We start from the raw sequence: 19,325 nt of genomic DNA on the forward strand, positions 1-19,325 counted from the left end.
TACTTAATGACGATAGGTAGAGGTTTGCGGTTGGACGCTTTATTAAAGGATATTTACACATGGTATATTTCTACACAGTACAATACTTCATCATGAGCATTTGCGAAAGCCCAGGGGAACCAGACGTAACGTAAATTAAGTGAAGGTTATAAGCTGCTTCACTACGAATGTCGGTTTCATCATCTACTATGTCATGCCATGGATGAGGTGTTTCCCAGTCATATACGGTTTCCAGCAAATTGGCAACGGTATGCCCACGCATAGCTTCCTCTTCTCCTAGCTCCACCACAAGCTTTCGAGACGGCAGAACCAGCGCGCGCTCGTAATATGGAATGGCTAGGTGAGTGAGGTCTGAAAAGGTAGGCAGATATGGTTGGTTATTTATATCAAACATATATCAACAAGTTGCAGACTACTTACTGATGGTATGGAATGCTCTCGCGATATTGTACTCTGCTTCTTGTGCGTACTGCATCTCCTTACGTCGCTCATAGTACTTGTAAAGAAAAGTGAAGCCTTGAACAATTTGTAAATGCCGATTGTCTGTAATTCTTTGAACAGCTCGACTCAAATAGGCAACTCCAACTAATAGCGACAGCATAGGTTCACTTGGACATAAGGTATACGCTCTGCAGTAGTAAACTTTGGAAATCGATAATAGAATTAGTGCCGTTTGAGCAACGTTTCTTTCTAATAACTTCAAACTTACTTATGGCAGCAGTCTGGTTTTTGCCCATCTGCAGTACACTGCCCAAGAGAAGTAACAAGGATATAAATGGCTTTCTGGGATATTTGTCACGAGTTAATCGTCTTGGTTCTCTATGCGATGACTCGAGATCTGCAGTGGTTTCTAAGAATTGTGAAAGCGCAGGATCTTGCAATTCCTCTTCTTGTGTGACTTCACCAGCGTCTGCCTTATGTGCATCTCGTATGAGCTTGTCCACCAACTTGACCTGTCGAACAAGGTATTTTACCGTCATAGATGGCGCATACCATGTTATATTGGAAGTACCACTTTTTTAAAAAGGCAAACGAACGATTAGTAGACCATCCATGACAAATTCCTTACGCTGTAAAGACTCACTTTGATAATAAGGCAGTATAAAGCTTGTAACCGTCATCCGTGAATTGGTAAATGCCAGTTATGCTCCTGACTACTTCGTAAACCGTCGCATAATCATCAGCCAGCATGGCGCACGCTATCATGTTGTTCACTTGTCAATATCGATTAGAAATGATAGTCTGCAGATACGACACCGTGCTTACCAATTATAGTCAATTTCAGACCTAATCGGCGTTGGGGGTCATGATAGAACACGTTGGCATCGCCAAGCCGTGTCAACAGTCGATAAGCCTCTTTCTCGCTCCCAGAGTTGGTTAGCATAAAGCAATACTACAGAACAGATATATCAGAACATGCATACACATTATGTCATATAACAACAAAGGAGCATTTACCGTAATAAAGGTATCTAGCCATTCAGTAAAGCTAATTCCGCGAAAGCCCGTCGCACTAGCAATTTGGCGGTACTTTTCTTCCAGTTCCTTTTGTTCTTCTTGAAGGTCTTTTAGTCTTTGGGCTCCTTCACTATCGTCTGGCATATTGTTTGATGACATTGTTTTGGACAATCTGATAGCCATTTGGTGTAGTTCTCCTTCTATGTCGGCTTCTGTTTCCCATCGGCTGCCACCAGGTCGTTTAAGTTTGAAGCCAATAAATTTTTTAGTCTATTAAAAAGAAGTGGCATTATGCATCAGGTTTACCCGCTATTTGCTTATTGTTGAGTGGCCCTTACCTTGTCCGCAGGATAAAGTGCCTTGACATTGGAAAATTCCTCCCACAAGATCCTAGCCTCCTCCATAAAATGACTTGATGCGGATACATCTGTGCCGCCACTGTTTTCAATGCGTTTCTTGATTTCAGTCAAACTTGCAAATGATCGCTTAGTCCACTCTGTCCTCTCTTCTTCGCGTTGCTTTTCCCTAGCCCTCTGGGCTGCTTTCATTTGAGACTGCCTATTCCGTTGTTCCTCAGCAATGAGAGCTTCGTCGAAAATAGAACCTATGCCAGGGGTTTCTTGCATTGGTGACATCGAAGATGATGCATTGTCAGCGCCCTGGATTTCCAACAGCCTTCGATTCTCTCTGTTTCGCCTCATGACTATGGTAGATGATGAGTTATGAAGCACACTGCTGATGATAGCGAGGAAGACTCACCTTGCGTTACTAAATCGAATGCCTTTTCTTCTTCTCCGATTTCCTCATACACCTGAGCTAGTGCCATCATGACATCCAAATTATCCGTTTGTTCCTCCAGAACTGTAGGCAGGTGAAAGAGTTTAGTCATACAACTAGAAGTGGGAGTAGAGAAATAGCCTCATTATTGATAACTCACCAGCATGATAAAACTGAATGGCGGTTTCCAATTCTCCAACTTCACGATAACAATCGCCAGATCTAATAAGGACATCAACATCGACTGCCTATATGGGGAAGTGTAATATAAGTACATATGGATCGAGAAGCCTGGTTCCAAAATCTAATTGTTATCATACATCTTCTGCATCAATGATGGCTTGCAGTAGTTTCAGTGCACGATCATAATGTCCCTTCTCCATGTATGCAGCAGCAACTTCTTGATACAGATCGCTATATTCTGTTACAGGTGCGTTCGAAAGGTATTTAACATGTTTCTGTGTAGTGAAGACGATTTGCGTCAATATCTGGGGCAAAGTCTACGTCTGAAATGGGCGCGATACCAACCTTGGCTACATCAATACGACCGAGATGAATTCGACACACCGCCATGCGCGCTCGTAATTCCATGGGAAAATCGGCATACCCCTTGGTAGAAGGGTCTGCAGGATCAAAATCGAAATCCTCATCATGATCTTCTGGGTCAAGAGGGCTATCCCAATCGATTTCATCAATACGTCGCTGAAGATAGAGTATGCCAAACTTAATACATAGGAGAGCCTTTTCGTATTCATTCACCATTATATAGAGTTCGGTAAGCATGTTGATTTCCGTATATCGAAAGACATTTTCATTGTCATCACCAGCTTCGTCTAAATTGTCGTTTTCAAAATGGTAGTCCATTGCGCCTTCGTAAAGCTCTATGGCTTTCACCAAGTCATCTTTACTTCGATACAACTTGGCAAGTTCGTCTATGACTTTGACATGGTGGGGTGTAATCTCGAGCAACTCGGTGAACCCAAGAAGAGCAGCTTCTGATTTACCATCCTCCTTCAGTAAAAATGAACGATCCCACAGCGCATCTGCATCTTTCGGGTTGGCAGAGAGAACTTTTTTCAAACAATATATCGCTTGATGGCGTACTCCGAGCTCACTGTGTTCAGATAGTAAGGTTAATAACATTGACAAGTCAGAGCGGTTTCGTTGGTCTGTACTAACATGGACGCGGCAGCAAGAGACTTCCAAGTATCGACATCTTTCGGTTTCAAATGAGCAGCCACCATTTTCAAGAGCAACGCTCTCTCTGGATTCCCTAATTCTTCCTGGATCATACCCAGATTGACCCAAGCACTGTGAACTTTGGAATCCTGTCGAACGATTTCTTGATAGAGTTCAATCGCTTCGGCATATTCTCTATCAATATAATGCTGATTGGCATCTCCCAACATAGCTTTAATTTCTGGCGTTAGAGGATATTCTCGGGGACCTCTCTTTGACTTTCCTTTTCTTCTCGCTTTTCCAATTCCTGTTGTCATTGCCAAATCACGTTCAAATTCTTCCATATCTCCTTCTGGTACATCCCAGAGTGATTCGAGGTTGGAGTTTGCAATATTACTATCATCGGTCGTTGCTGCTGCCATAATTTGTCTGAAAAAGAAAAATTACGAATGAGACAAATAATAGCTATCATTGCTCCAGGCTATAAACCACATACTCAAATTGACGTTCATTGACCTCTTCGTCGTCATCAAATCCATTATAATCGCGATTATCGAGTCCCATTCCTTGAAAATTTTGCTGCATTCCAATTTCTTCTTCCTCCTCCTCTTCCTCCTCCTCTTCGTCATCGTCGGACGGTTGGTAGAAGTCGCTTTCACCAGAGAATGGCTCTTCTAAGGCGGATTCGAAACCTAACTCGGTGTCAGAATCTTCGTTCATATCATCATTTTCTTCGATATTAGTTTCTTTCCGGTCATCTTCTGTAGCAATTGAATCTTGAGTAGCGTTTTTCCGAATCGATCGCTTGGGCGGCATTGCTTCCACAGGGCGTACTCGCACACACGCGTTTTGGCAGGACTTCACTCTGCCCGCAATTTCCCAACAAAAGGCAGTCACGTGTACGTTTCACTGAGTATCGTCAAGTTTTTATTTCACATCATCGTTTGAACCAAGCTGAGATATTTCCACCAATGAAAACGCTAACCGAAATCACTCACTCCAACTCACCCATTCCAGCGAAATAACACCGTGTTCATAGTGCGTCTTGGCATAGCTGAGCTGTCATGGTGCAGAATAATGCTTATCATGGAACCTATGCAATGTCGTTCTAAAATTTACGCCAGCCGTGTAAAACCTGGTGATAAAACGCACGTTACGTATGAATAAGCGCTTTCTTGTGATTTTGAGTCATTAACATGGTGTGCACATGAAAAAAAAAAGATTGATGTGTCATGGCCTTGTCATTTTTACGTACTTTGTTAACCCTGCAATTTCGTACAAAACGTGTATCTTTTGAAAACGACCTAAAAGCATGGTTTGAGAGATAGTTTCGGTTGGGTAATTGATAAGAACGGGATTTGGGTGGGCAATGGGTGGACTTTCTTACAGGGAAGGTTCCGGATACTGTTGGGCCAATTTTATGACGATTTTATTTTAGCCAGCCAATGATGTCCACAAGCATTCTTCAAGTTCGAAGCGAGTTCTGCTATCGATAGCCTAAATCCCACTTCGTAGTTCTAGATTTTTTGTTCAACTCAGGGACCAGTTTCAGTGACAAGGTCTCAGAATGAGGGGCGATTGGGTGTGTGAGTGACTGGCGGGTTTACCGGATTTGGAAGCCGGTCCGCGGTGGCAGCTTGTGTGCTTGAAGTCAAAACCCCAAAAGCTGATGTTGAACATTTTGAATATAAATAGGTCCAACCGTGGATACCATTCCAATCCATCATCCTCTCACCACAACTCAACTCAATCAATCATGTATTTGAAGACCTTCGTCCAACAAGTCCGTATCGTCACTCCCCGACGTGCTGCTGCTGCTACTTTGGCCAGACCTTACTCTATGATCCCAAGCACTCCTCACGTCTCTGCCTCTTCTCCTGCAACTGGTAACTCGGACATGTATGCTACGAAAGCAGAGCAAGAAGAAGTTCACTCCACCGTCTATGTCTCTGGTGATTATCACATCGCTGATGTTGAAGCTCCTTTCACTCCATCTGTCAACCATGTCTTTGATGATTAGGCTATGATGTAGACCTTCAATCTTTGTACATATACTCGAAACACATATCCTGTCACCCTTTTGAAATTGCTTTAGCTTGCCTTTTATTCTTGAACGTTTAATAATATCAAAAATGGCCTGATCTGACAATGATCGGCCATCAATTTGTCACTCCGAAAGTGTTTGGGTTTTTTGATAGCAGCTGGCGACAAGCAATTTTTGTGCATCTGTTCTAGCTGCAAACTGTCAGAAATGAGCGAAAGAGCGCCTCTTCTGGGTAATTCACCCAACGCAATACATCATGCTGAGCCATCGTTTGTCTCGTCTTTCAAATATGCACTGTGCTCCACATACTTCAATGTGTTCTTGATCTTCGTGCCGCTTGCCATTACGGCGTCATTTCTGAAATGGTCAGACACTGTGGTGTTCACTCTTAACTTTTTGGCTATCATGCCGCTAGCCAAACTATTAGGATTGGGTAAGTTATTCAAACTTACGCGCGTAGTATAAATTGTCATATCTAATTCTGTGGCGCATAAAGCAACCGAGGAGCTTGCACTTCGTACTGGTTCCACCGTGGGAGCTCTGTTGAACTCCACATTCGGCAAGTGAGTCATATCGCTATAAACCAATGGTTTGAAAAGTGTGTGAACAATACCCCATTGAACGTGTTGTTTTTCCAAAGTGCCGTGGAGCTTATTTTAGGATTCATTGCCCTCAAAGAAGGTCTGATTCGGGTCGTGCAAGGTATGTTTGCTTCCGTCGGTTGTGAAAAATGTCACATTTCTCACCACTTACATGACCAATCATCACAAGCCTCGATTCTTGGCTCCATGCTTTCAAATATCTTATTGGTAAGCCCGACACAACATGTCGTTGTCATGAAAATCAAGTGTGCTTAGTAGTGTGCATTAGGTGCTCGGTTTCTGTTTCTTTCTCGGAGGCATTTATTACCCGGAGCAATCTTTCAATGTCACAGGTATGGGTTGGCAACGTAATGGTAGCTATTTCCAGCCCATACATCTAACCCCTGATATATTGCATAGCTGCACAAACTTCCTCATCACTCTTGGCCCTAACCACGCTGGCCCTCCTTATTCCTGCGGCATTTAGCGCTACATCGGCTAGTGGAGACGAACGAATCGCTGGTATTCTCAACCTCAGTCATGCAACGGCTATTTGCCTCCTGATTATCTACGTTTTGTTTTTGTTTTTCCAGGTAAGTTTTTGCGAACATGCTGGTGGTCATTCATACTTCGTACATACTCATTTTCTCTTAGCTCAAGACACACAATCACTTGGTAAAGAACTAGTTGCTATTGCGCTGGGAATGAAATCGAATGCGGAGTACTTATACACAATTTCAATCTAGTATGAAGAGGAACCCGATGATGAGGAACAACCCCAGACGACCCTCATGTTTTCTATACTATTGTAAGTCATTGAGATGTCTAGTGTTGTGTCTGGTGGTATATCATTTTGTGTTGACGCAAGCTTCTTGAAGGCTGGTTATGATTGCTGCTTTAGTCTCACTTCATGCCGAATTCCTAGTTGGAAGGTAAGGAGATGATCAATTGCCTGTGACGTGACAAGCAGCCCTAATCTAAACTTTCAATTTTCAATAGCATTGAAGGAATTGTGGAGCGATGGGGTATCAATGAGACATTTGTCGGTATAATTTTGCTTCCTATTGTTGGAAATGCTGCAGAGCATGTGAGCTCGGTAACATTTGCTCTAAAGGACAAGATGAATCTCTGTATAGGCATTGCTGTAGCTTCTTCCCTTCAAATTGGTCTCTTAGTTACTCCTCTCTTGGTCATTGCTGGATGGATCATTGGTCAACCTATGACTCTGTTCTTTGAAAACTTTGAAACCGTCGTTTTATTTTCCAGCGTACTCATAGTTAATTACCTGATTGCCGACGGTAAAAGCAATTGGTTGGAAGGCGCCATGTTACTGGTATGTAGAGGATTGGTCTATTGTCCCACTATGCTTCAATATCATTCGTACTCATCTTAACATCAAAATAGGTTGCTTATACTATCATCGCCATTGCTTTCCTTTTCCACCCCACCAATGAACCTGATATTCACTCATAGGGTGGATATGGCCATTTAAGGTTGGCATTATAAATGTGTATGTCAATTTCTGCAATGGAGAGCGAGTAACCGACAAAATAAAAATCTTTATTGAAACCATCCGCGTGCGATCAAATGTGACGATACTAATTTTACACTTGAAAAGATGGAGCCAAGTTACATACTGAAGGCAACTCAAGAGGTGAATTACAAACTTTGGAGGCACTAAAAGCATACAAATACCTGTTGTCGTAAATTCGACGACCCAAGAAACGAAGAACGCTCTTTTTCACTATATTATCATCCAAACCAAATTTCAAAGGGCTCGTTCGCCATCCATTGCATCGAAACGAGTCGCTCACAGTATCAGATTCTGTTAATTCATTAATCAAAGGCATTCTTAAAAGTTGTGCACATCTCATATCACTCACTACTGGTACTTTGACATTTTCTGCTATGGTGAGTGCGTGAATACCATTGTATAGAGAGCCTTCCTTTTACTGACAAAAAATCATGATGCTCTGTTGGAACCCACAAATCATTATTCGTTCAAATCTATGACGTCGGCAAAGTTGAGATTGGGTGCAAAATTTTTGCTTCCAGAGCAGAAAATCATTCGCAGAGGTACAAGCTGTGAAATCTTTCTCTTCCTCCTTTTCAACCCACTTGAATTGAATCATGGCCGGTATCACCGTTAAGGACGTCAACGCTCACGGTAAGCATACCACAGTCTTAATGAAATTGCAATAGCATCGTGCGATGATTCCGTCATGAATGGTTGAGATTGCATGTGAAGACGAGATCCAAGCCACCATTTTTCGACATGGACCTACAATGTTCTTTTAGGTCTCAATGCGACGCTGCATTTCCTTCTATTCAAACACACCATGACGATATATCGGCACTATCAATTAAATTGACCATCATGACTTTCTGAAAAAAAGTTTTTCGATCCTAACTAATATTTTTCGATTTTCTTAGAGTTCGTCAAGGCCTATGCCGCTTACCTTAAGCGCACTGGCAAGCTCGAAGTCCCCAAGTGGGTCGACATTGTCAAGACTGGCACCTACAAGGAGCTTGCTCCCTATGATCCCGATTGGTTCTACGTCCATGCTGGTAAGTCTCTTAGATCATTTTCCCAACTTGACTCCACCATCATAGCTAATTGTACTCGGGAACCTTTTTCTCCAGCTGCTGTCGCTCGCCACGTCTACCTCCGCAAGAGCGTTGGTGTTGGTGCCCTCCGAAAGCTTCACGGTGGTCGCGTCAACCGTGGCTCCCGCCCCTCCCACCACGTCCAAGCCTCCGGCTCCGTTCAGCGCAAGGTCCTCCAGGCTCTTGAGAAGGTCAATGTCCTCGAGCAGGATAACAAGGGGTAAGTGTAGTTTAAGGACAATGGGAACGTTGAATGATACAACAATGAATGTCTCATACTAATTTTTACCAAACATAGTGGCCGTTCCATCTCCCAAGACGGACGACGTGATCTTGACCGTATTGCCATGACTCTCATTGAGCAAGACGAATAAATCATCCATAGAGCGAGATTAACAATTGAAACACAACCATAGCCCAAAATTAAAAAAAGCTTTTTCATAACCTAACCTCACGTTTGTTTTGGATTTCTTTATTATTCCACGGCACATTACCGTCCCCTCCCCCCATTGTAAACACACGCACGCGTGTCCCCTGTGAGACGTTCACAGAGATCCACAGCCGCACAGGCGAACCTTGATTTATTTATGATGATTTTTACTTTATCATGATGATGTGGGACCAATTCTGTCTCGCTGCAGGTTTCTGCAGGTGCCACCCATTGAGGGGCGAAGTGTAACGTTCTACGAAACTCGTGAGGTTGACCAAGCAAGCTAACGCAGGACAAACAGAGGGGTACGGCTGTTTCTTCCTGTCCCCCCATCCATAGGAAACATGCGATTGCTGGGGGGGCCAACATCCTCACCAAGTTATAGTACATGTTGTCATAACCCCCAATCATGTTAAAAAAAAAGACTCGGCAGGTAGTTTGGGCATTTTTTATTTTCAGTGGGTTTCTGTACAAACCAAACCTCTTTCTCTTCTTCCACCACCTCTTCTTTTTCTTCTTACCTTTGCTTCGCCATCCAACATGACTGCGATGGATACCCTTACTACTTCGTCATCGTTTGCAGATGACTATTCAGCTTCACGACAAGCGGATGCTATTGAAGCTGGTTCGATTTTGATATCACTCGCCAACAGCCACAAACCTGTAGCGGCAGATAATAAACAGGAATTGGAAGCCATTTCCAAACATCACAGAAGCTATTCATCGGAGGACCGCCACCACTCACCACCAACCGCTCCCCATACAAATGACCATGAGGTACATACCAGACACCGTTCTTTTTCCGTTTTTGTTTATTTGCCTCTGTAGTTGCCTATCGCTACTACTTCCTGCTACACCCTGCCTTATCCCCTTGACGCCTACCGTCCATCAGCCTGGCTCATTTTTCCCTCCTTATTTATACAATGATATTACATTTGCTTTATTTGCTTGTATTTCGCAATTTATATTGACCCAGCTTTTCCTTGTTAGCATTACAGGCGCCCCATGTCCATACATAATCTCCTGTGTAAGTTTGGGGGGATTTTTTCTTGGCTGCATTTTGCACCTCCCCCCCTTCCTTGTGATCAGTGCATTGGGCAAATAGTAACCATGGTCATTTTTATTATGTAGCTGATGATCGATCTACGCAACTAGACTCACCGCCTTTGCGACCCATGGTGAGTGGTATCTTCATTAATTGACATGGATATGTGTGTCGCCAGTGACTGAACGGATTGGTATGATGATATTTTATATATTCAGCATCGCCGACGGTCCTCTATAGAAGACCAAAAAGCACCTGTGCAATACCATTCATCTCCGCCTATCGTTCATAAGCGTTCGCTCGAATCCGAAGACTATGCTATGTCGATGAAGCGATCGTCTATAACAAGAGAAACCCGAGAATACTGTAAGCGCTTGGTATATTTTTTTAACCCCCAATCTGCATAAGCGCGTGAGTGGTACTGAGATCTCATTGCCCTGTCCTACAGCCATTCCTCCACGATATTCATCAGATTACGATCGCCATGCCGGCAACAACACACCAAGTAAGTCATGTTTAAATTTTCCGAGGTTTACCGGATCTGTTCTCGGCTCACTCACTTATCAACCCTTTTTAAGCAGCTCTTCCCAATGGTAAACCCGTGTATCGAGACAACGTAGATGATCCATACCGTTCTAGGAAGGATCACAAGTTCAACAATGCAGATGCATATCGTTACGACCATATGTCCAATAAGAGTCAACAAAGGCAGCAACCACCTCAGCAGCAACCGTCTCATCACCACCACTCTACCCTTCAGCATAGTCGCAAGACATCTATGTCATCGTCGTTACCACAAAAATACTATGCCATGGTAAGGACCAGCCTCTCCCCCAAATAGCCTGTAGCACAACAGCGGCTGAAAAATTCCCATTTTTTTTTTCTTTTTTTTTTTACTATTAGAAGCAAAGTCCGAACGTCAAGAGAAATGCAACCCACGCTTATATTAGTTACACCATCTTCATGGATATTACACGCAGAGCATCCGTAAGTAGAAAGTTACATTGAGGAAATGAAATTTATTGTAACTTACGAAGGCAATCCTTGTTGTTAGATAAAGCACCAATTAGCTAACGATGACCCCGTGGTTCCTTACGACCGAGCCTACCACACGCAATACTCACCTACACCCAAGTTCGATAGACCCCCCACCATGTATTTTAATGCTCCACAACCACCAAGAAAACAATCGCAACAATACAGTCGCCCCCCATCCGAACGCAGACGTAGCAGTATGAGTTATTCACACTATCCAGCGTCTTCCAGTGAAAGGCAGCACAATGAATCTCCCTCACAACCACCTTCACGTTATCGTCCTCCTCCTGCCAATCTGGACATGTACCAAGCTCCACCACCACAGCAACAATTAATGACCCAGCCATTGACCGCCTATCTTCGTGATCGCAACACGGGTGTTCCGCGATAAAAAAAGAAACTTAGAATGTCCCAACCAACCTAAAAAAAAAACCTGCCCCCCCATAGCAAACAGCGATGTTATTCTTCTTTATACAAGCAAGACCATACTACTGATCAAATGATGTATATAATTTGTTGGACTTTCATGGATTTAGCCATCCCCATCTTTATTCCATTGTGAAAGCGCCTTTCCCCTCTCTTTTATGTAGGCGTGATTTTCTCTTTTTCTCTCTCTCTCTTCTTAGCTGCTATCTTCTTGTACATAGTCTGTAATTCATCGTTTTTCCTTTCTATTTTACATACATTCGTCACTGATTGACAATTGCTTAATCTCGCGTGGTGTGTCTGACGGGATCATACGATGAAAAACAGCATGTAGGTCATGCATGCTTGGCTAAAAAAAAAAAGTGTGGCCGACTGCGTAGCAAACAATGCGTTATCTTGTAGTGCAAAAGGAGATTTTTGTTTTTTTTACTGAGTGCAAAAAAAGAAAAAAGGTTCATCCTTGAATACAATATGTACATGTAGGAAGCAAATAAAGAGAAAAGGAATAGGATTGTTTCATATTGAAGATGAATTATGAATGAGCAAAAGCTCAGTTCTTGAAAAACGATAGCAAGCTAAATCTATTGTGACCGAGGGTATTGGCAGTGTCGATCTTTCACAGAAACAACCTGTAAAACAAAATGAGTTAATGCTTTTGTCTCTCCAACATCGTAGATTGTATGGGTTTTTACCTCAATGGTTCCTGCTTGCGACGTGCTGATGTAATAACGGTGACTTTCGATACCGTGGACCATATGACTCTCCAATACCTTGCCTTTAGAGTGTCGCTTATGCTTACTATCCCACACAAGCTCATACCGTCTCCACTCAAAGTCAAATGGTGGCGTTCCAATAAGGTCGACAACAGCTTGGCCAGAATCTCCTATAAAAGAGTAACCTAGTGTTAGTAAAAGCCATCCATGCAAACCCCCTCATTCCCGAACATGCGCCTGACAAGCTCCTATGTGTCACTCCCGCCCATCAACGCAAACCCCTTTGCTGGTGGAACCTAAATAAAAAGGCTGAAAACCCCCCTACCTTCTCGAATATTTTCCAATGTATCCTTGCCAGCACTCACGCGTGTGGAAGGCAATTCGTAAATGATTTTGGTCAAGTCCCGAGGATATGATCGACACTTGTTGCGTTGATCGCCAACCGATACAATGGTAAAGTTTCCAGCCTTATCAGCAATGGTGCTAAGGCGAGAGAAAGGTGATTGAATCTTTTCGTGTTTGCCATTGAATTGGTAATCTAAGAATGAAAAACAAGAAAAAAAAACGCCATGGAATAAAATTAGTATAACATGTACAGCACATTATGGGCGCATTGAATGTTTTTCTTCTTTGCATCTTACTGATGCCCCACTCCCCTTCGTGATCCCCCCACTTTCTATGTCCCTTTGTTCCTTTATCGGCGATCTCGATTTTTTCCAATTTGAACAAAACAAAAACAAGGATGCCTGTGTTCCCAAAGTAGCATAAAACGAAATCGAACTTACTGATCGTAAATGGCCCGACGCCAGACAGGGTGAACTCCAATTGATCGCCAACACAGTGTTCCATGGATGGGTCGATGGGAATAATCGTGGCGATATCCAAAGCTGTGATTTTGACCATAGCTTCAGGTCCAAGGCGAATACTTTGGCAGCCAGCGTCATCTGACACACTTTGAATCTCTACTTCGTAATCTCCAGGAGCTTGCAGTTCATGGGGTAAGCTCAAGTCGTATTTGGTGCTGTGGATATCTTCTACATGATACATTCTACCATGTGGATCTCCTTGATGGCGAACCCGTATGCTTGCGGAGAAGGGTGGACGGCCGGAGAACTCCATGGGCAAGGCTCCGGCTTCATTGGAGTCCAGGGACTCACCCACACACATGACTCTTTGAGCGTTGCCCTTGGTCACAAATTTGGCACTAGCTCTAGGCAAAACTGTTTGTTCGATGGAAATGGCATAGTTGTCAGCAGCCTTGGGTACGGCTGACTGTGTGTAAACTTCATCGGAGAGACGATTGAAAGCATATCGCCAAACTCCACTCTTATAAGTGTTCAATCCAATACGTGTGCGTCCAAGTCCAGCATGAATGGTCTCGGACGACTGTACATGGTAGTCACGTCGACCGTGAGCAGAATGGGCGATATCATAAGAAACGATGAATGGGCTATGGCCTGGTAGGTTTACGAAAAATAAAAAATTATGTTAATAAAAAGTTCCTGGCCGATGCATGTTTGACTAATGTTTTGGAAAAATTTGTCTTACCTGACAAGTTGATATTGATGGCATCATCGGTGCCTTCACATACAGGTCTGCGCTCATAGGCTCCATGCTTCTTGTACGTAACTTGATTTTCATCCACCATCAAAGTAGGTTTGTCAAGGTAAGCGACGTTGATAGCAGCAGCGCTCACGTCACCAGGGCAATAAGCATCCTGAATGTTGACCAATTCATAACGACCAGGTTCTCTAACCACCAAAATATCGTTGGCGTCATTAAGTTGAGCATGATACACCTTGTCAGGGTTCTTATCAGCATTACGGAACAGTACACGCCATGGTCGTTCTCCAGTCAGACGAAGAGGAAGTCGAGCTTCGCGACCTTCAATGATGGTCATATGAGCATCCTCGCCATTGGCAGTATAGAATGAAGCGGTAGGTCGGTCCTGGCGAACTTCGATAGTCACATCAGCAACATCCAATTCCTTGCTGCATCCATTGGCATCTTGAATCTAAGACAGGGTAAAAATTAATGTTTTATCGCTTTTTTTAAATCGAGGACGTCAGTCATCAATTTGTACATACCTTAGCAAGAGACACAACATATTTGCCGCCAATATCGAGAGGTGGAATGGTGAGTGTATGTCGTGCTTCATTGGCCACTTCTTCAAATGAATGGCGTTCTCCAGCGTTGAAAACGTTCCAATACAGTGTGTATGGACCGGCACCACCAAGCTCAACATCCAAGTCAACACCTTCGCCAATACAAGTTCGAATCAATCCTTGGCGGGTCAAGCGATCGCTGAATTTGGCCGATGGTTGTGGATGAACTACTTGCTTGATAGCCTTAATTCCGGTCTCACGTTCCTTATAATTGGCATCATCCAATCGAGCAAAATCATAGATATAGGTACTGAGCCACATAGAAAAAACGTCAATATACGCCATCTTCACAAAGTCTCGATTATTGTGCAATCTGACTTACCCGCTTGTACTTGGACGATATTCAAAAACATATCTGCTTTGATCGATTTTCTCAAATTTGGAAGATACCACCGTCTTTCTTCGCCCTTCTTGCTTGGAGACAGTATATCCCAAATGGAAGGGAGGTGTACCCTGGAATTCCAAAACAAACTTCATGCCAATTTCATTTTCATCAGTACACTGCGATGGAATTGGTGTTGCGGACAAGAGTACTTCAGGCATAGGTGGCTGGACGACTCGGCAGACCGATGGGTACATAACGTCGCCTGTGATATAAGGGTAGGTGGTTAGAAACAACACAAACATTAGGTCACACAATGGAATTATTTGACTCACCTCGGCAATGACGATCCTGCACACTCAATATCTTGTAGTCGCCAGAAAGGGCGACGGAAATAGCATTGACTTGGACATCAAGAGTCACGGTTTTTTGGGTAAGTTCAAGTGATTCAGGATGCATGTATTCGTATTCAATCTTCCATGGTGCTTCTCCTTCCAAGCGAAGTGGCAGATTGGCAGTTTTGCTTCCAATAAGTAGTTTGGCGGGTCTCTGTATATCACACTCAAACTTGACGGATGGTGGTGGATGCACAGCCAGTTTAGTCTCGACGGGCTCTTGGTACTCTATAACATTGCCTGTGCCATCTGTCACTTTGTCGATTTGATACCTATAATCGGTAGGGGAGCTTAGAGTAAGGTTGAACATCAGCGTTATATGATGAGAAGCTGCCCAATCCATATCATCTTCGCTTGACATGGCGGTATTAGTTTCTGTTGAATACAAGGAATGTTCTTGCTTGCGAAGAGGTGAAATATAGTTGTCAGGTTGAATATTGTCGATTTGGTGCCGGGTGGCTGATGTTCCTACTTTTCTGGTATATTCTACCTTTAAGGGAGGTACACCAGAAACAATCATGGTCAGTGGCTGTTCCATGCCTTGGCAGTACTCGTCGTTAGAGATGGGCGTGAAAGTGGCTTCTGGGCAGGTGAAAACCATGGCCTCACTAGACTGCAATCTGACGTCTAACTGATCCTTGGAGGAAACACTGTCCAGTCTATAAGCTCCTGGCTTTTTGACCTTGATATAATAGACCTCTAATCCCTGTTGTCCTTGGCTAACCTCTGTTGCTCTTCGTAAATCGCGCTGAGAATAGTCTACATTGGTTCGCGCTTTCGTCTCAAAGTCGAAGCGGGATAGCGTAACATGGCGGGGGATGGTGTTGTTCAAAATAATAGGTAGCATGACCTCGCGCTTTCCAACTTCGTTTGAAGGTATACAATAATACTGATCGTCAGGGTTGAGTTTCGCAGTGCTGCGGGAGGGTAAGGTGTGAGAGGCATGAAAAGAGCCTAGGTGGAAGCAGCCTGTGAAAGATATAATCCTTACCTATACGGCAAAATGTTGATTGTATGTCTTCCCAGAAGATGGCTAGAATTGTGCATAACGTCTTTTACGCGAACCGTTGTTCCTCTAGAGACGGCAAGTTGTTGACCCATAACACCACCTGTTCGTAAGTGTACCGATGCTAATTAGTTACCAGCATCACGAGTATCCCAACACGCAAATCGTTCAAGATAGAAAAAACATACCGGTCAAAAGTTGTAATATGGTGCCGCTAAGAACTGCTGAAGGTAATGCAAAAAGAATTGGGTTGACAAGAAGCACTAGCAATGCAAGGACTAGTGTCTTTGTGTTTGAGAATTGGAGCCAAGGTATCTTCACGATCCACAGTGTGAAGAGATAAAGAAGATCCAGACACCACCATTTGAAAAGCGAACCACCGTAGTTTTCCGGATGCGACGTCCAGTAGAGTTGAATGAGATCGACTATTTTCAGGGATTGCAACAAGCCAAAAATGGCCACTGCCCATAATCGTTGTGCCGGAAAATCAACGAACCGATCGGGAATAAGAGCTCTTGAAGCTGCATGCGACTTGGTCCGCCTTGCAGTGATGGTTGCCGCCGTCATTTGTTGTGCAGTTCAACGAGAACTTTTTTTTTCTTTAGCCTCGACGCGATCCTGACCTTTTGCGGCCTTATTCTATGCATCAAGCCACAACAGTCACATGACTACTTCAATGAATTTTTGGAATTGCACTCAGCCATCCCATCATTACTTTACTACTTTCTGTTAAGATTCAAGGTTGATGTTACTGGATCAAAATATCCAGAACTTGTTTCATATGCGGCATCCTACGATTGGTGAGAATTGATGCTCAAAGTGAGAATATTTACAACAATCATGGTTATAAAAACCCGTCGCTCCTTCTATTGTAATTCTTAATATTGAATATTGACTACTGCCGAACCATAAGATTGAGTGGAAAGTTTATGTTTATCTCATAGGTATTGCTTGCAAATCCCAATATATCTTCAGCACATTTTCATGATCAAACTGAAGATCTCCAACAATGATGCCAAATTAAAAAAGAGATCAAATATCCATTTTATTACGTCTTGGGAGCATGGCAATGTAAGGCCACCCTTTCGTCGTCAAATGCTTCTCTCTTAACCTGGAGGCAATTCTCTTATGTAAGCTGTATGATTAAAGTTGTGCTAGTTATGATAAACTTTTGCAAGTGAATTGACAATAAATAGGCATCAAGTCAACACAACCAAGGTATTATGTTCTAAAAAATATTGTTCCTTTTTGTTCCTTATACATTAGCTACGTCGCCTTACTGAGAGCTTGTCTTACAAAGTTGGCGACGTCGACTTTCGTAGATTTCATCATTAAACCTAGGTCAAGTAACCGCTGAAGTTCCTGTAAAAAAATAGGGTTAGCTTACAAGGCTGTTGTGTATAAAAAAAGAAAACTTTTAAAAATTACCGAGAGCACGCATTTTGCTGTTGGTCGTCTTCTCATGTCAGTATCCAGCATCCACATCACTATATCCTTCATTCGTTCGGTAGGAAAAGCAAACGAAAATGATGCCGGAGCTCCCCACAATATTTCGGCAAAGATATCGTCAGTGTTATCCAAATAGTATAGCGGTGGGACACGATCCATCATCTCGATGATGGTTATTGCCATAGACCACACATCAACCTTTTCAGAGTACTCTAATTCCCTTATGACTTCAGGCGCCACTAGATACAGAAGATGGAGTTAGGGTACGTTTTGAATGATATCCATTATCATGGTACATTGTAAACTTACTCCATTTGGCAGTTCCTAGCCTTGCCGAATTTATAACATTTAGAGGGGTGGCCAAGCCAAAATCTGCAAGTTTTACCTGGCCAGTTTTACTAACCAGCAGATTTTCACATTTGATATCTCGATGAATGTATCCTTTTGAGTGAAGGAAGGTCAGCCCTTGTAGACACTAAAGAAATGAGATGGAGTGAGATACTGTGTTGGACAACTTTCTGTCTAAAGAAGCAATGGTTTACCTCTTCCACAAGGAATACTGCAATTTCCTCAGGCAGTCCAGTGGATATTTGGCATAGTAATCCAAATATTGAACAACTCATCATTTCCATGGCAATCCAAATATGATCGCTCCATAATGTGACCTCCTTGATGGCAACAACGTTTTCATGATTTAACGAACCCATTATTCTCAATTCCCTGAGGATATACGCCAGGTGTGGTTGGTCAGTGTCATCTATGAAGCAACGCTTGATAGCATAAACTTGTCTGCTTGAATGCCTGCAGTTGGCCTTTATAACAGCACCATTTGCCCTGGGAGAATGATTAGAATATGTTCGATGCCAAAAACTTTTTGATTTCGTTTGGTAGCTCACCCACTGCCAATTTTTATAAAATTGACATATCGATCCTTTGGATTTTGTTGAATGATTTTGCTGGAAGGCACTACTTTTTTCATCACCTTTTCGAAATGAGCATGAGGTTTCTGTCTAGCAGACTTGGAAACCGGTTTTGGGATTGGGAAACAGTCAGGAGGCTTTCCTGCAGGGATCCATGGTTTCTAAAAAGAAGTGGTGCATTAGTATTACTTTCTCATTGGAAGAAACAAAGTGCAGAAGAGTTTGGCAAAGACAAAGATGTGCTTTGAAAATATTTTTTTAATCCATGGAAAGGTCACATCTCCACTACTTTTTTTTTTAATTCCTAATGGATATGAAAGGACTTACCTTGTGTAAACAGGTTTCGCTTCTTATATTTAAAACACGGGATCTATTGGCTTGATCAGGTGTAGAATATGATTTTCTACGCTGTGTTGCTACTGAAGTGGGTACAAGAGCAGGGTATGGTAATGGATCAGTTTTGAAAACATCAGGTATTTGCCACTTGCCGGGAGGCCGCCAAGGAGCCTGGAAAGAAAGTTGCATGAATTAAGTTTTGAACTGGGAGGCAAAAGACCACACAATATGGAGAGAAAAGTGCTCCCACGTATTGTTCTAAAACATCCTTGATTTTAATACATGCAATGCGCAACGTACCTTTGTCGACGCAAATGCGGATTTTCTGCGAATCAGTCTGTGGCACTGATCTGATGGTGATAATAAAATCCTGTTTTTGGCGTGCCTGTTGTTACCAGTATTGTAGATCACCACTGTGCCTTCACGGAATGGTCTGT

The 19,325-nt window shown here is 43.0% G+C and overlaps 5 protein-coding genes across 5 annotated transcripts; 2 read left to right on the forward strand and 3 right to left on the reverse strand.

Moving 5' to 3' along the window:
• Window positions 1-6: 6 nt before the first annotated feature.
• K450DRAFT_244686 (uncharacterized protein) lies at window positions 7-4,252 on the reverse strand. The gene is made up of 13 exons (XM_051589628.1): window positions 3,911-4,252; window positions 3,415-3,843; window positions 2,764-3,349; window positions 2,556-2,693; window positions 2,396-2,483; window positions 2,218-2,319; window positions 1,797-2,161; window positions 1,459-1,728; window positions 1,267-1,393; window positions 1,085-1,199; window positions 710-1,014; window positions 421-642; window positions 7-351 (listed from the first exon to the last, which is right to left on the reverse strand). Exons 1-13 carry the CDS (start codon window positions 4,228-4,230, stop codon window positions 71-73), a joined length of 3,348 nt encoding a protein of 1,115 aa, XP_051443828.1. The 5' UTR covers window positions 4,231-4,252; the 3' UTR covers window positions 7-70.
• Window positions 4,253-5,613: 1,361 nt separating this feature from the next.
• Window positions 5,614-7,617, forward strand: K450DRAFT_244699 (uncharacterized protein). The gene is made up of 11 exons (XM_051589629.1): window positions 5,614-5,891; window positions 5,955-6,021; window positions 6,099-6,160; window positions 6,230-6,267; window positions 6,329-6,392; window positions 6,460-6,632; window positions 6,694-6,714; window positions 6,786-6,847; window positions 6,918-6,971; window positions 7,039-7,372; window positions 7,444-7,617. Exons 1-11 carry the CDS (start codon window positions 5,666-5,668, stop codon window positions 7,510-7,512), a joined length of 1,170 nt encoding a protein of 389 aa, XP_051443829.1. The 5' UTR covers window positions 5,614-5,665; the 3' UTR covers window positions 7,513-7,617.
• Window positions 7,618-9,572: 1,955 nt separating this feature from the next.
• Window positions 9,573-11,962, forward strand: K450DRAFT_244714 (uncharacterized protein). The gene is made up of 8 exons (XM_051589630.1): window positions 9,573-9,853; window positions 10,067-10,103; window positions 10,208-10,254; window positions 10,340-10,487; window positions 10,570-10,626; window positions 10,700-10,935; window positions 11,025-11,108; window positions 11,176-11,962. Exons 1-8 carry the CDS (start codon window positions 9,617-9,619, stop codon window positions 11,545-11,547), a joined length of 1,218 nt encoding a protein of 405 aa, XP_051443830.1. The 5' UTR covers window positions 9,573-9,616; the 3' UTR covers window positions 11,548-11,962.
• An 11-nt stretch (window positions 11,963-11,973) lies between these two features.
• Window positions 11,974-16,783, reverse strand: K450DRAFT_244720 (uncharacterized protein). The gene is made up of 10 exons (XM_051589631.1): window positions 16,372-16,783; window positions 16,169-16,286; window positions 15,118-16,094; window positions 14,783-15,047; window positions 14,383-14,710; window positions 13,844-14,309; window positions 13,081-13,752; window positions 12,621-12,833; window positions 12,275-12,465; window positions 11,974-12,211 (listed from the first exon to the last, which is right to left on the reverse strand). Exons 1-10 carry the CDS (start codon window positions 16,748-16,750, stop codon window positions 12,164-12,166), a joined length of 3,657 nt encoding a protein of 1,218 aa, XP_051443831.1. The 5' UTR covers window positions 16,751-16,783; the 3' UTR covers window positions 11,974-12,163.
• Window positions 16,784-17,728: 945 nt separating this feature from the next.
• Window positions 17,729-18,420, reverse strand: K450DRAFT_154568 (uncharacterized protein; the record flags this gene model as incomplete). The annotated part of the gene is made up of 3 exons (XM_051583962.1): window positions 17,729-17,871; window positions 17,942-18,107; window positions 18,175-18,420. Coding segments are annotated over 3 exons (555 nt in total), but the record flags the coding sequence as incomplete, so codon positions are not given.
• Between the last annotated feature and the right edge of the window lie 905 nt (window positions 18,421-19,325).

Source organism: Umbelopsis ramanniana (assembly GCF_025399195.1).
Source record: "Umbelopsis ramanniana AG unplaced genomic scaffold K450scaffold_34, whole genome shotgun sequence".
Lineage (NCBI taxonomy): Eukaryota > Fungi > Mucoromycota > Umbelopsidomycetes > Umbelopsidales > Umbelopsidaceae > Umbelopsis > Umbelopsis ramanniana.

Coding starts and splice junctions, on each gene's coding strand:
- K450DRAFT_244720 (XM_051589631.1), bottom strand. CDS start 16,750: ATGACGGCGGCAACCATCACTGCAAGGCGGACCAAGTCGCATGCAGCT. Junction 16,095..16,168: donor ATCAACATTTTGCCGTATAG/GTAAGGATTATA, acceptor ACCCTCCCGCAG/CACTGCGAAACTCAACCCTG. Junction 14,310..14,382: donor ATGTTGTGTCTCTTGCTAAG/GTATGTACAAAT, acceptor ACCCTGTCTTAG/ATTCAAGATGCCAATGGATG.
- K450DRAFT_244714 (XM_051589630.1), top strand. CDS start 9,617: ATGACTGCGATGGATACCCTTACTACTTCGTCATCGTTTGCAGATGAC. Junction 10,104..10,207: donor GTCCATACATAATCTCCTGT/GTAAGTTTGGGG, acceptor TTTATTATGTAG/CTGATGATCGATCTACGCAA. Junction 10,627..10,699: donor TGCCGGCAACAACACACCAA/GTAAGTCATGTT, acceptor ACCCTTTTTAAG/CAGCTCTTCCCAATGGTAAA.
- K450DRAFT_244686 (XM_051589628.1), bottom strand. CDS start 4,230: ATGCCGCCCAAGCGATCGATTCGGAAAAACGCTACTCAAGATTCAATT. Junction 2,694..2,763: donor GTCGTATTGATGTAGCCAAG/GTTGGTATCGCG, acceptor TTCACTACACAG/AAACATGTTAAATACCTTTC. Junction 2,320..2,395: donor CATTCAGTTTTATCATGCTG/GTGAGTTATCAA, acceptor ACCTGCCTACAG/TTCTGGAGGAACAAACGGAT.
- K450DRAFT_244699 (XM_051589629.1), top strand. CDS start 5,666: ATGAGCGAAAGAGCGCCTCTTCTGGGTAATTCACCCAACGCAATACAT. Junction 6,161..6,229: donor TCTGATTCGGGTCGTGCAAG/GTATGTTTGCTT, acceptor AATCATCACAAG/CCTCGATTCTTGGCTCCATG. Junction 6,268..6,328: donor TGCTTTCAAATATCTTATTG/GTAAGCCCGACA, acceptor AGTGTGCATTAG/GTGCTCGGTTTCTGTTTCTT.